General features: G+C 39.5%; 1 protein-coding gene across 2 annotated transcripts in view; it reads right to left on the minus strand.

The window, feature by feature from the left end:
* LOC137970923 (protein tweety homolog 3-like) overlaps positions 1 to 11,600 on the minus strand; it is a 24,063-nt gene extending 12,463 nt beyond the window's left edge. Inside the window, exons 1-6 of one of the 2 annotated variants that reach the window (XM_068817586.1) lie at positions 11,442 to 11,600; positions 8,991 to 9,160; positions 8,061 to 8,172; positions 6,155 to 6,357; positions 4,226 to 4,321; positions 2,156 to 2,228 (exon numbers count right to left, since the gene is read on the minus strand). In XM_068817586.1, coding sequence (XP_068673687.1) covers positions 2,156 to 2,228; positions 4,226 to 4,321; positions 6,155 to 6,357; positions 8,061 to 8,172; positions 8,991 to 9,160; positions 11,442 to 11,579 — 792 coding nt within the window. In that variant the 5' untranslated portion in view covers positions 11,580 to 11,600. The remainder of the gene's footprint in view (positions 1 to 2,155; positions 2,229 to 4,225; positions 4,322 to 6,154; positions 6,358 to 8,060; positions 8,173 to 8,990; positions 9,161 to 11,441) is intronic. The other variant, XM_068817587.1, reaches the window with a different exon arrangement.
* Between the last annotated feature and the right edge of the window lie 4,316 nt (positions 11,601 to 15,916).

The raw sequence follows: 15,916 nt of genomic DNA on the forward strand, positions 1-15,916 counted from the left end.
TACACCTTTGGAAAAAGTTGAGAGGGAAACCATTCATTTTAATATATAGAAAACAAAACATGAGGTCTGAGGGCAGCACATAAGAAAAATTCCTAGCGGAGCGCAGGCTTGCAATGCGCGCCAGCAGAGCACCATGGGTAAGACTTTTTGGGAAATCTATCCATGCGAGAAATTTTGGTTATGACGTCACGTACGTCCGCCCGTACAGACTGTCGGAGTGGAGGTGGGGAGGTAGGACAGCCTCTGGGGACGGAAGTGTTCGGCCAATTTTCGGGAAATCGCGTGGCAGCGTTGCATTTGGCAACCCGCGTTTTCTACCGGGAAATCATATTAGTGATGAGCAACGGGATAAAGAGCAGGAAAGAGCACGAGAGAAGAGGAGACAAAATTTAATTAAATTTAAATTTAATTTAATCCTCGAGAGGAGCCGAGGAAGATTTCAATGAAAATTAACGTAAAGCTGAGAGAAATAGAGCGAGAGACAAAACAGTTATTTATAATGGTTAGCTTTCAGGTAAAAAATTTTGCTGTTGATCTGAACTGAAGACAGAGTAAAGATTGTCAGTCAAACGGAAAATACTATGAAAGAGATAACTGTCCATGTAATTTCATTTTAGAATTCGGTTGGTTATTGTTTGCAAGGCTTGTTTGTTTACTGCTGTCAGCTCAGAGGTGTTTGATCTGTTTGATCACTGTAAACTGTACACACTAAAGACGATTAATTTTGTACTTTATGCAGAAGCATAATTATTTCCATAAACACTATATTGCTTTCTGGGATTAGAAACGGGAGCTCCACTATTAGGCTTGGCTAAATCTGATTATCTTCTACTAAGTTTAGATTTCAAGTGTCCATCAACGCAAAAAAACGTTAAGATAGATCAATTACACACAGATGGATAGACAGACAGACAGACAGACAGACAGACAATTCATGAAACAGCTAATTTCCAACTATGCATGTGTATGCATTATGAAAGAATAACCCAAAACAAATATCACTCCATGATAACAAATAAATAATTGAGCTAAGCTATATACTTTCCCAGAAAGTGGTGAGTTAGCCCAAGCTGGGGTTCTGCTTGTCTCACTTTACGTGGAAGACTGTTTCACAGTATGGCGTCATTATATCAATAGCAATTTACAATAATTATGGTGTAAATAGTAAATCAAAGCTCCTTATATCATGTATTGTCAGTTACGGGAAAAAACGGAGCTCAGGCACGCGAAGCACGCCAGCGGAGAGCCATGGGTAAGAGATTTCGGGAAATCTATCAATTCAAGAAATTTTGGTTATGACGTCAGCGTACGTCCGCCCGCCCGCCCGTACAGACTGTCGCGGGATGAGAGTGGGGAGGAAAGACGGCCTTTGGGGACGGGGGTGTTCGGGCAAATTTCCTTGGCGGGAAATCGCATGGTCAGGGATGCATTTGGCCAGCCGCATTTTTCTGGCGGACAATCACATTGACTGTCGGGGCTCCATACTTAGAAGAATATGGTCAACTTTTTGTGTTTGGTTGTCACGTGATTGACCGAGCGTACGTCCATCCGTCGGTACAGACTCTGGGGGCGGGGGATGGGAGACTGATGTTGCGCGTTGCAACAAAAAAATATGTTGATTTTGTTGCAGAAGGTAGAACGGACCACTACTCTCTGCAACGCGCTGCAGCAACTTTTTTTTTGTTGCGAGACAGGTTGTGCGTGGGATGTAAAACGCACAACATCGCTTTTCGAGACAAGTTGGACGTTTTGTTGCTCGCATTACCGCAGCTTTAGTTTGAAAAAGTCTAAGATCTTCGTCCAAAGACTGTGAACAACAGTCGCTGTCTAACTTCATTACTTCTCGGATTTTCTTGTTTGAACCGATAAGAATAAGCGTTTCGGTGTTACGAGCAGCGAAATGGATCGGCTGTCTGCTAAATTACGGATTACGGTGTACGGGTCTGCGAGAGCAAAGATAGATCACAATAAAGAAGACCTCACTGGAGTCCTGCCTCGAGTGTTAGTATTGACAGTTTATCTCTGTAAATTCCAGAAAAGAAGTAACTGTGGAGCTCCGCTTTTAGGCTTGGCTAAATATGTATATTAAGAATAAGTTTCAGTGCTGTCCTTCTCTAAAGGATCTTACATTCTTTTAAATTACACAATAACTTACAACTGAAAGAGCCAAATCAACTCCTACACTTAGCCAAACTAGAAGAAGACTAACAGTTCCAGCAATCATTCCCCTAAAGAATAGATAAAAATGAAGAGTTATGATAATCGTTTTTCTACTTCATACTGTACGTCACAGTTTACCGAACACTAGAACGGTTCACCAAGAAATCAGTCCTCGCATTGTAGTTTTACTATTTTAATCCTTATCACATACAGGGCAAAATTACTGAATGCTGATTGGCTGAGACGGAGGGTGTTTTTCTTTAATCACGAGGGCACTTTTGGTAATCAAGAGGGCATGATTACTTGATCCTGACTGGTTAACAGTTGCTTATCCCGAGCAAGCGAAGTTACAAGAGAATCTTCTTCCAGATTCTGACTCTGATTAAACTGCTTTTTTTAAACGTTTTTTAACTTAAGTTGATTGTCACTTTTTTTCGCGGCATTGAACGGGCTTCCCTCAATAATTTTTCCTTTTATGTGATAAACATGTAATCGCAATGTGCCCTCGTGCAATAAAGGATTAATTTCACTTGTATTTTCAAAGTTTTACAAATTGCCCCCGTTGCTTCACGACTCGGGCAACTTTGTAAAAATTTTGAAAATACGCGTGAAATTAATTCTTAATCGCCCTCGGGCCAATGCGATTACATATACTTATCAATAAAGGGCAAAATTACTGAGCGCTGATTGGCTGAGACAGAGAGCATTTTTTCTTAATTGAGGGCATTTTTGGTAATCAAGAGGGGCTTGATTACCTGTCAATGATTGGTTAATCCGTTGCATACCAACGTATAAATTTTGCCCTTTATTGATAAACAAGTAATCGCATGAGTCCTCGTACTACTAAGGATTAATTGCACTTGTGTTTTGAAAATTTTCCAAATTGCCCTCGTCGCTTCGCGACTCGGGCAATTTTGGAAAATTTCCAAAACACTCGTGCAATTAATCCTTAGTAGTACTCGCCCTCATGTGATTACCTATACAAAACTCGCAGTACAGTACTCGCTAACTTGCTCACTTCGCTCACAGAACTCTTTTCTCTCGCACGCGTTGATGTCCTTCTCTGGTTATTCGATCTACGCATGATTTGTGTTACATTATCAACGTTGCGAAAAGGGTACAGGGGGTGGGGAGGCGTAAGGCTACAAATCTCGCACACTTGTACAGCTCCTTTGTGATTATCCTATGCACACCAACAGCGCCCCCAATCAGCAAGAAAAATCGTCTGGTGTTAGCCAGAATAAAGTCTGTCAATTCTCAATCTCGGGGTGGGGATAGCCTCATTTGGGACACTTACATTCAAATGAAACAATTTCACAGTTTGAGCCTTTGACATCCCCTCCCCCTCCCCTCCGTTCAATCTTGCGCTGACTGAAATGTGAGATTTTTAACACAGCATGACTCCAAGATGAACTAGCCACGACGCAACAATGGGAGGGGGGGGGGGGGGATGTTGTTAACCCATTCACACCTAAAGAGCTCTCAATCTGGAAGCAAAATTATTTTCTGGCATTAGCCAGACTAAAATCTGTAAGTCTCCGGTGAGGAAGGGTTCATTGAAGGTAACATGCAGTCACATACAGTGTTCAGGTCACACACATGTACACCCAAGTAAATCCCATTACCCATATTCGATACATTAATAATTCACGGCAAAAAACAAAAGAACTTTTAGGGTTCAACTATTAAAAAGATTGCTGTGTTAACCCTTTGACGTCCAAACCGGCCTAACCCGGCCAGACTTAGTATTTTACTCTGTCTAAAGCCAGACAATTTTACTCGTCAACCCGGAACCCCTGGTTGTCAATGGGGTAAGATACAACACCTTCCTTGGTTTACAAGAATTTTTCATTTGATTTTCTTCACTTAATTAGATGCCTCTAATTACAAAACTAAGGGTAACTGAATATGAACACCATATATGTGTGTTGAATATTACTGGTAAGTAGTTTACAATGTTCCTGTCAGTGTTGCATTAATTAATTAATCTGCAATTGGGCGTTCCTTTCTTTCGAGAGGGCGCAAAAAGTACTGTACTTTTCATAAGTTAATAAAATCAACTTACAGCACAAATCCACATCTGCTTCCTCTAAGGACAGCAAAGATAATCAGCAAACAAGTAACGACAATTATACACAGCGTTCCAAATGTGCTCATCCACCTGTGGCAACCAACAAGACCCCAAAATTCCCATTAGTCTCTTCAACAATAATTTCCTTTTTAATACTAATTACAGTGCTACTATTATTACATGTAAATGATTACACGTTGAGTCTCCTTTTCCTTTGGAATTTAAACGTATGTTTACCTAGTATTGCTAGACAAAATTTATGGCCTTAAACTGGCCCACCTTCAACCGACATGCATTGCATGCCGCAAAACTATTTTCATGTATGAAAATTCCGCCCTAAGCTGAAATTTATCCAATTAGATCGCTACGATAAGCAATGCGAATTTCCATAACAAAAACAAATGGTCGAAAAGCCTGTCGGTTGAAGGTGGGCCTTCAATTATGTGGCTATTTTAACTGTAATTTTTCTTTTAGTGATTTGCCATGGCCACTTTCAAAATACTGATGTTACAGAGTATATAGATGCACCTGTATAAGTCATCTACAGTACTCCTAATACATGTAGATAGACATGAAAGAAATGTCTTGGACTTGGACTAGGTTAGTTAGTGCGAAATGGAGCAACATTGAAGGAAAAAAAGTGAATTATTCTGGAAAGTGCCAGAGATGGCACATTGGGGAGAGAGCACTCGCCTCCCACCAATGTGACCAGGGTTCAATTTCCTAGACTTGGCGTCACACATGGGGTGAGTTTATTGGCTCTCTGCTCTGCTCCAAGAGGTTTTCTCCGGGTCTTCCTCTCTCCTCAAAAACCAACCTACAACTTGATCTGAGTTCATTTGATTTTGATTTTTGTAGTGTCCCGAGTTATTGCCTCAGTGCTAAATACAGTTGACACTAAGGGTGCGCTTTTTGGGGAAAATCCAAAAACGGATTTTTGATCTCAGATCAATGGATTTTTTGGAGTCAAAAAAAGGCAAAATCTGAGAAATAAGTATTTTCCATGACAATGCAAACAACAATGCAAACAAACACAGTGTTGCGTGCAATTTGAAAAACAAAAAAAGTAGCTGTTAACTTGTTTTTGGATAAATTCTTCAATGAAAATTCAACCAGAAAAAAAAATACCTTAGCGATAGATAGAAAGATATGACGAAATATACCAATTCGGCTAACTCAATGTTGTACCCAATTCAAATCTGTCAGGGTTAGGGTTCCTTGTGTGTTGAAATTGCATGACAATGAAGCATTCACATTTAAATGATATGGTAATACTGGAACAAAACCTTTTTATTCCCAAAAGATTTGAATTGGCTGCAACATTGAGTTTGCCGAATTGGTCTATTACCGGTATACATGCTAAGCGGCACAAATCGATTACAGAGGGTATTTTTGCAGTTTCATTTTTTAGCTGCAGGAAAGGTGCTAACAATTTTATTGCTGTCAAGAAACTAGTGTAATTTCTGGTGTGAAATTTTCAGGAAACCCAACTATTTTCAACCTATTCATGTCTTTGATTATATGGTAAATAGGGCGCGAGAAAAACACTTGGGCGAAACTGTCATGTGCGGAAGCTGTTGTGTATCATTTTTGCATGGAAAACTGCTTGTAAAAAATGCTTTTTTCAAATCCTTTCCCGAAAAAACGCTGAAGTGGTGAATCTCAAAAATCCGGATTTAGATTTGATCCGAAGTATCTTCTTCGAGCGTGGATACTTTGGATTCATGATCCGTTTTTGGATTTCGCCAAAAAAACGCAAAATACGTTTTTGCATTCAAGAATCCCTTTTCGGATTTTCCCAAAAAAATTACACACGTTGAATAAAGTTCATTATTAAGTTAATCATTTATCACTAAGCCAAAACAACCTTCCAGATGTTCACTTACAGTACCATGCAAAAATTCAAAATGTCTTGAGCAATACCTAATATACTCAATTTCCCGAACATCTTCCTCGATAGGCGGTAAATCCACTTTCTTTATCTTCACAACTGAAATGATGATGTCATCAACATAGCCCCTTAGCTCATGAATAAGGGCATGGTCAACATCTGAGACACCAGGACAGCTCTCTAGATCAACTATGTTACTTTCCAAATCCAAAAGGTCATCTTTTATGCAACTGATCTACAAGTTGAAGCAAAATTTGTTTAAAAAAAAAATCAAATAGCATTAAAATCATTAAAATTAAAATTAAGAGCGTTTTATTCATACATACTATAGCTTATTCCTAGTGTCATTGCTGGCAGGGGCTTGTTGTGTATGCATGGACTTCGCATTTCCAAAATGCCAGAGATAGAAACAAGCAGAGTAACCTGTTGTGGTTATATATGCATGAATGGAGGAATTAAGATGTGCAGTACGATCTTGAGCCTGTTTTTCATTTCGCTTCTCGTATCCTCAAGAATTCTATAGATAGTCACATAACAAAAAACATAAATTTGAAATCTTTCAATGAAGAAGGCCAAGAACTTGTAATGTTGTAGGAATCAAATTTTTAAACCACCTTATTCTCCAATTCTCAGATCTGTGCGGTACATTGTTTCTGAGATATTTGTCGATCGGAAGCTTTTAACGCAACTTTACAGAGTTTTGTGTCAAGACACCATGTGACCCACCAATATGGCAGCCGGTAATCAACAAAAACATCCGGAGTTCACTTTGTGATGAAAACACTCCCTTTTCACTTTGCTGAGATTCATACTGGACAGACATTTTTAACAACCAGGTGTCAGGCAAGGCGACAATTTGGAAATTCAAAATGCAGTATTTTCGAAATGAAAGAAGACGTCACGGAACAAGATTTACCGCTATTTCTAGGTCATCTTCAACCTCCTTTAAATAATAAAAAATTCAGATGACCTCAGATATGTCCAGGACTGACCCTAATTAGACGCGCGCAGATTTTAATGAGCGTCACAAAGAGTCCCCTTGCTTGTCTCCCCCCCCCCCCCCAACATTAACATCGCTTGTGTCTCGGAATACAGACAATTAACGTCGTCACATGCTGCTCCTCAAGTATAAGAATAACCAGCTGCATTTGTAATTTCCTGACTTAAAAATAATGCTAATCTTTACCCTTAGTTTATTGTCGGTCCATTAATAAGTACTAAACGCTTACTCAGGGTTCGTGCTGGATATTGTATATAAAATTCCAGGAGTATTCATGGACTTTTCAAGAACCATAAACTGAATTTTCAAGGAGTGTTTGTAAGGGTTAGGAGATTTCTATACCATACATCGTGTTTCAGTGTTTTCTTTGCTGAAAAAGTCTACATTGATATTCTTTCCCACATCCTACAAGTTAAGTGCATGTATGGGTATTTTAATTTTTGCATTAATCTTTCCCCAATAGTCAATTTGCTCCATTTTTGAGATGTCTTGTCTTTAACTTAGCGTGATCTTCGTTTATCTTGGCATGATGCAATATCTACAACTTTCACCTAAGCAAAAATTCAAGGATTTTTTAAGCAGTTTCCCACAAAATCCTTTCTTTCAAGGGTGTTTCAAGCACCTTTGAAGTCCAAAATAAAATTCCAGGGCTATTCAAGCACTTAAAGGAGTAGCACAAACCCTGTTACTAGACTTTAAAGAGACACTTGAAATTGGGTGTGCATCTATAATTAGGAGTAATCCTGGACATAAGTGGAGTGGGCTCCAGAAGGTCAGGTCCACTTGGGGGTCCACGTTTTGTACCATCCCTGCTTAAGTCTCCTTTCTCACACACAAACCGTCGTTAAATTACTGTGAGCATAATCTAACATCTCCCTTCCCCTAAGCAGCATTTCTACCATCTAGGTAAACTTGCAACAGCTTAATTAACTGAATACCTTTGATTGGATGTCAATAAAACTGTCGTTAACATTGTCAGCAGCAGTTAAAACTCTCCTCACCCCAAGATGTACAGTATCATTAAACACAAATGCCGCAATTACAAACCCACTGGAAAGAAAAAAAAAGAGAAGAAAATTATTTAAATCCCATGGGCACATTTTAATCCCAGATGTATGTAAATTACTTACAGATTTTAATATTAAAAGCAGTGGTGAAATTATAAATTAATACGAGTCTTTTGCCACTTACATGTACATTAATTTTGCTGCATGGCACTTTAATTTATAGTAATTTTCAGGAATTGGCTCCTTAAAACCTGAACTTTGTGCAGAAAGGAGTAAGGCTACAAAATTGACTAACAGTTGTTGACAATTAAATTTTCTGAGCTGATGTACTTTGAAAAATGACAAAAATTATCATATCTTAAGTTTATAATGATAAACTGGGTTAGCTGCCAATGAAAAGTAGCTTTTAACCCTTTCACTCCCAAGAGTGCCACTTATAGATTTTACTCTGTCTAACGCCAGACGATTTTACTCGTCAATGGAAAACCCCACGGGACTGAAAGAGTTAACAACAGCTAGATTCACTCAGAAACTATCATGTCCCCATTAACCCTTTCACTCCCAAGAGTGCCACTTATAGATTTTACTCTGTCTAACGCCAGACGATTTTACTCGTCAATGGAGAACCCCACGGGACTGAAAGAGTTAACAACAGCTAGATTCACTCAGAAACTATCATGTCCCCATTAACCCTTTCACTCCCAAGAGTGCCACTTATAGATTTTACTCTGTCTAACGCCAGACGATTTTACTCGTCAATGGGAAACCCCACGGGAGTGAAAGGGTTAAATGAAATAAATTTTTCCAACATGTACACCTGCCCCTTAACAACAACCCTAGCTACAACCTGGCTTTACCAACCTGGATAAAACAGATGTTAAAAGAACAATGCACCTCAAAACTATCGCACATTTCAGCTTGGGTCTTTGCAGTTTGCTACAAGAACAGCAGCTTGCTGCGAAATGCCCACAGAAAATGAGGAAAATTACGCCACCAAAGATACAAGGACCAATGACATATAGGCATAGGACCTGCACAAAAACAAGATAATTGTGTAAAAATTATGTGCATGATTGCGACAATAAATATATCTGAATAAAATCTTGTAAAAAAAGTAATTAAAAGTAGTGTTTGTCTACTTGCTAAATAAATGTAAGAAGCAATTCCAAAATTAATATTATTTGAGAATGAAATTATGCAAGTAAGTCCCACTTACATGATAGCCACTCTGTGCCTTATTAAATATAAGACATGGGTGAAATTGTTAAGACATAGAGAATGCTGAAGTGTGGTAGTTTGTCAGTATTATCAATTGAAGGGGTGGTGGAAAGGAAAACACTAGTCTAAGAGAGACCCTGGTCTGTCGACACGACTTGTGAAAGGAGGGTAAAGAAAGCCATGCCGTACAAACAATAACTCTGGTGACACCCACCTGGGGAGCCTTTCAGAGAGACTGGGATGAAAGAAGTCTGAAAAGATGAGAAAGGCATATGCTACAGCTTTCATGTGAGAGAGAATTATTGTGGGGAGCATGTTGGATTGGTACAGGCAATATTAATGGCTGAACTCAATGAGGAGCTAATGATTTGGAATGAACACATAGCACCCAATAGACCCTTCCATGCTTTTTGACGTCATCTTGGCTGGGGGTAAAACACTGCTAAATTTACAGAAAATGTATGGGATTTTGGCTGACTTTGAACCACTGTAGCCGTGCTAAAAAGGGGACAAATTTCCACAGTGTAAGTATCTTTTAAAAGACATTTATACTGAGATTATTTTCATGAAATATAAAGAGCAGATTCAGCTAGGCTACAACAACCATAAACAAATTTTTAAGATTTCATACAAACCTTTCTAAAATCATCACAGCAAACTGCCTCAAAATTAGGAGCAACATGGGAAGATTTATTACTCGAATTTAAGGACGTCATATCTAATGGGTTTATTTTCTCTTGGAATTATGAATGATATCGATAAAACTATTTACAATAGTGGCAAAAGTTGGAAATCTGTCTCTTTTTAGCGGCGCTACAGCAGTTCAATGTCGGCCAAAATACCATACACTAACTGTAAATTTAGCCGTGTTTGCCCCCAGCCAAGATGGCCATCAAAAACCGTGGAAGGGTCTATTTTTGACGCCTACAGGAGGTACAACAATGCTACGGGAGAAAAGCCAATGGTTACAGATTGTTCAAGAAAAGTGCAGTACACCGTACCTCTAAAAATTCCAACTGACAATTTTTTGGGTTTGTTTTGGAAAATGGTGAGCAAACAACATTATTCCGACCCATTTCACATATTATTACAAGCTTGAGCGATTTAGTTAGTCCTTTAAAAAAACATCACTCAATGAATCATGCTTAGATTTATTTCAAATTACATTTCATATCATGTAATTCACAATATTAATGCATGGCTTTTAGATTCAAGGTCTGCATATATATGCATGCCGTTTGTGTTTCGAGAATAATACAAGTCTAGACTGGTGTACATAACCAATGTTTAAGGTCATTGGCACTGTAGACATGTACTTCATTTTGCAAAATGATATATAACTATCCTTGTCTTAAGGCCACATGACCAAAGATCTTTACGACAGTGACTTTGCTAGGTAATTGTCTCCATGCTGTTTGGACAAAAACAGAAGAAGCTAATGAGAGATGTATTGTTTATGGCACTGAAATGGTAGCGATGGCGCAGCAAGCAAGTTAATGATTCTGTTTACATCCCTAATTCTGTAAAATTTCTCCATTTTTTCACCTTGACCGGTTACCGGCCATATAGCCACATCGACTCGTGCTCAATTTAGATTTATTCCACATTGCACTGGAAATCATGTGATTACCTATACAAGTATATGAACAAGTAATGTTCTTTTCTCGGACAACTACGTACTGCGACGTAGAAGAGACTTGACATGTGCTTTTCCATACAAACAGAATCTCAAGTCAGATGCTGTAGGCAAGATTTCGATTCTTATGAAGACATTTAAACCGTTATTAGGATTTACAACAATAATGTTCAAATAGTTTGTTGTTAATATTATGTTGTGGCGGCTTTCTAATTAATTATAATCTGTACAAACACTATCATCTGTGACTGCTTGGTCGCCTCTCTTGAAATCTTCATGCAAAATTTTGTGTTTGATCGAACATTGCTTCCCCTCAGCTTCAAAAACTGACCTGATTCAAACACGAAGTTGGGCGAGAAATCTGCATGTTGTGAAATCTCTCAAAAATAATGCATTTGCTGTATGAGGCTACCTTAGCAAGGGACGTAGCCGGAATGGGGAACATGAACATTTCTTACCTGTTGATAGTCTGGAAGAGTAGGGATAAAAATCGAAGAAACGTTGTTAAAATCGAAATTAAGATGAGAAAAAGAATGAAAGAAATCGGCGATTTTCGGCGGATTGATGAAGATTCCACCACTGCAGTTTGCGGCCATTATCAAAACAATAGTTCTCAGTCTCCCACTGCCAGGTGGATGCAAACCTCGCTTATTATTTACGCTCCGCGGGCAAGAAGAACTAAATCCCGCGCTGTGATTGGCTACCCGAGCGGGCAAGATGGAGCTATTCTGCCCGCTCGGGATTTCTCTCTTGGTCCCGTATGATCAAAGATTTTTTGGTGTTTTATCCCATATAATAAATCCTTTATTGACCAAAAATTTGGTTTTATCAACGGAGTTGATAATGTAAATTGGCCACCGTACAGAGATTCTAAAAGCTGACGTTTCGAGCGTTAGCCCTTCGTCAGAGCGAATCGAGGGATTATGGGTTACGTGTAGTTTTTATAGTAGAGTAGGAGCTACGCTATTGGTGGTAACATGGCAACGTGAAAAATAGGAATATATTAGTTAAATGAAAAGCGTTCGTTAATACCGTGAGGATTAAGGGTGCCGATTTGAAAGATGAATTTTTGTTCCAGATTCTTGCGGCTTTCCGTGGTACCTAGATGTAGGGAAAGGCCGCAGATAGCCATGTGTTTTTTGGAGTGGTTAGGCAGATTAAAATGGCGAGCGACTGGCTTGGATGCATCCTTGTCATTCTTCTCAACATCGCGAAGGTGTTCGCGGAATCGGTCACCTAGTCGTCTACCTGTCTCACCAATGTATAATTTATTGCATAACGTGCAGGTTATGCAATAAATGACATTTGCGGAGGTACATGTGAAACGATCGGTGATCTTAACAGATCGCTTAGGTCCCGATATCTTGCTAGTGTTAACAATGAAAAGACAAGTTTTGCACCGTGAGCGCGCGCATTTGAAAGTGCCGGGTTGCTCGTTAGTTTTGAGCGCGCTTCTAACTAAAAAATTGCCTACGTTTTTGTCGCTTTTGAATGAAATAAGTGGAGGTTGCGAAAAGATTCTACCAGTCTCGGGATCATTTTGGAGTAATTTAAAATTACTAAGAATGATGCTTTTGACTGCGTGATTATGAGGATGGAAAGTGAGGCTGAATGGAATTCTGTCATTCTTATCTTTTTGTGACGTTTGTAGTGATGACTGTCGATCAAATTGTTGGGCGCGATGATGGCCCGCTTTGACCACAGAGACAGGATAGCCACGTTTTTCGAAGAACTGGCACATCTCCTCTGATTTGCTGGAAAAATCGGAGTCATCACTACATAGACGTCGAAGTCTAAGAAATTGAGAATAAGGGATGGAGTTCTTGACATGTGATGGATGTGACGATGAATACAACAAATAACTGTGTGAATCAGTAGGTTTGTAGTGCACACTAGTACATAGCACGTTGCCTCTAATAGAAACTTTGATATCTAGAAAAGCCACTGAAGTTTCCGAAATTTCCCAGGTGTATTTAAGAGCCGGATGAAAAGAGTTGACGGAGGTTATAAATTGATCGAGTTCTTCTCTGCTGGATGAAATAGCGCCGATGCAGTCGTCGATGTAACGGCCGTAGAGTTCAGGTTTGGGGCCGTTGTACTGATTAAAAAATTGGTTTTCAACATAGCCTACAAAAAGATTGGCATAGCTAGGTCCCATTCTTGTGCCCATCGCTACACCATTAATTTGTTTGTAATAGTTGCCGGCGAATGAAAAACAATTAAGCGTTAAAACTAGTTCAGCAAGGCGGAGGAGCGTTTCCGAGCTAGGTTCTTTGACAGTGCGTTGATCGAAAAAGTGTTTAAGTGCTTGAAGACCTTCGCTATTAGGAATGACTGTGTATAGAGATGTAATGTCCATGGTGAAAATAAGTTTGTCTTGGCCGGAGAAATTGAAATCGCGGAAAATTTGTAGTGCGTGTGTACTGTCTTTAATGTATGATGGCAAAGATTTGACGATAGGCGTCATAATCCTGTCTAAGTAGCTAGAAATGAGTTCGGTGGGGCAACTACAGGCAGAAACGATAGGGCGACCTGGGTTGTTGGGTTTGTGAATTTTAGGCAAGAAGTAAATGCACGAAGTTCTAGGGGTGTTGATGATGAGATTAGTGGCAGTGTCCGGTAATTCTTGATTAACTATAAGATTTTGAATGGTGTCTTTGACAAGTTTTTGATTTTTGGAAGTGTGATCTTTAGGGATTTTGGCATAAAACGAGGTATCCGAAAGTTGCCGCAAAGCTTCTTTTTGGTAAAGGTCGGACCGCCAAACAACTACCGCGCCGCCTTTGTCGGCCGATTTGACAACTATGTCGTTGCGTTTACTAAGATTTTTAAGCGCCGCCCACTCTTCCGAGGAAAGGTTGGAAAATTTAGTGTTGCGATTGAATTTAAGTTTGTGAATGTCGTGACGGCATTTTTTGGTGAAAAAATCTAAAGAGGCAAATTGTCCCTCTGGGGGAGTCCATTTGGATTTTCGAACTAGAAGTGTTTCAAAAATATCTTTATTAGAAGTGTCCGAATCATCCTCTTTGTCGTGAAAAAAGGCTTTTAACTGAACGCGGCGAAGGAATTTTTCGACATCTTGCTTAATAGAAAATTCGTTGGTGCGTTTGGTAATAGGGACAAAATTTAGGCCCTTACTGAGAACAGATTTCTCTGGGTCAGTAAGCGGAAGATTTTCTGGAATTGTAATTACGGTATTATGGCTATGCAATGTAGTGTCGTCGGTAATTTGCGGACCTATTAATTGTTGAAGTTTTAGAGTCTTGGTTTGGTGTTAATGGACAAAAAGTCCAGAATTAAGTTGTCGGATTTTAGCGCGAATCGATTGTACTAAAATTGCTGGACAGATTTTGGAAAGTTCGGAGCGACAATGAAGAATTTGTTTGTCAAGTGCGATTCGTTTTTGGCACATAGCTCTAATTGTGATCCTCATAATATTACGTGAAAAAGAATTTTGCGCACATCGAATTTGGTGAAGATATTGATTTGAGTGAGAGAATGTAGCCGGATGAAAGTTCGAGCGAAAACCTTTAGGAATGACTTTAGAATTGAGGCAACGGCCGATGAAGTTGATGTGACTACAAAACCTAGTTTTGGCGAAAATGAGAGTGGCTAAACGGAAAGCTAAGTTACTGCTAAGTGTGGGAAAAGGAAACTTCAGTGGCTTTTCTAGATATCAAAGTTTCTATTAGAGGCAACGTGCTATGTACTAGTGTGCACTACAAACCTACTGATTCACACAGTTATTTGTTGTATTCATCGTCACATCCATCACATGTCAAGAACTCCATCCCTTATTCTCAATTTCTTAGACTTCGACGTCTATGTAGTGATGACTCCGATTTTTCCAGCAAATCAGAGGAGATGTGCCAGTTCTTCGAAAAACGTGGCTATCCTGTCTCTGTGGTCAAAGCGGGCCATCATCGCGCCCAACAATTTGATCGACAGTCATCACTACAAACGTCACAAAAAGATAAGAATGACAGAATTCCATTCAGCCTCACTTTCCATCCTCATAATCACGCAGTCAAAAGCATCATTCTTAGTAATTTTAAATTACTCCAAAATGATCCCGAGACTGGTAGAATCTTTTCGCAACCTCCACTTATTTCATTCAAAAGCGACAAAAACGTAGGCAATTTTTTAGTTAGAAGCGCGCTCAAAACTAACGAGCAACCCGGCACTTTCAAATGCGCGCGCTCACGGTGCAAAACTTGTCTTTTCATTGTTAACACTAGCAAGATATCGGGACCTAAGCGATCTGTTAAGATCACCGATCGTTTCACATGTACCTCCGCAAATGTCATTTATTGCATAACCTGCACGTTATGCAATAAATTATACATTGGTGAGACAGGTAGACGACTAGGTGACCGATTCCGCGAACACCTTCGCGATGTTGAGAAGAATGACAAGGATGCATCCAAGCCAGTCGCTCGCCATTTTAATCTGCCTAACCACTCCAAAAAACACATGGCTATCTGCGGCCTTTCCCTACATCTAGGTACCACGGAAAGCCGCAAGAATCTGGAACAAAAATTCATCTTTCAAATCGGCACCCTTAATCCTCACGGTATTAACGAACGCTTTTCATTTAACTAATATATTCCTATTTTTCACGTTGCCATGTTACCACCAATAGCGTAGCTCCTACTCTACTATAAAAACTACACGTAACCCATAATCCCTCGATTCGCTCTGACGAAGGGCTAACGCTCGAAACGTCAGCTTTTAGAATCTCTGTACGGTGGCCAATTTACATTATCAACTCCGTTGATAAAACCAAATTTTTGTGTACTACTTCCCCACCGACGCAGCACCACAGTTTCTTTAGAAACTACCCCTTCATTCCTTTATTGACCAAGCTTGTTCGGTCACGATGGCTGGATATTGGCCTCGTTCTTTTTCTTGCGTGTTTATGGACCTCGACTTC

The sequence above is a fragment of the Montipora foliosa genome, chromosome 9, assembly GCF_036669935.1.
Source record: "Montipora foliosa isolate CH-2021 chromosome 9, ASM3666993v2, whole genome shotgun sequence".
Taxonomy (NCBI): Eukaryota; Metazoa; Cnidaria; class Anthozoa; order Scleractinia; family Acroporidae; genus Montipora; species Montipora foliosa.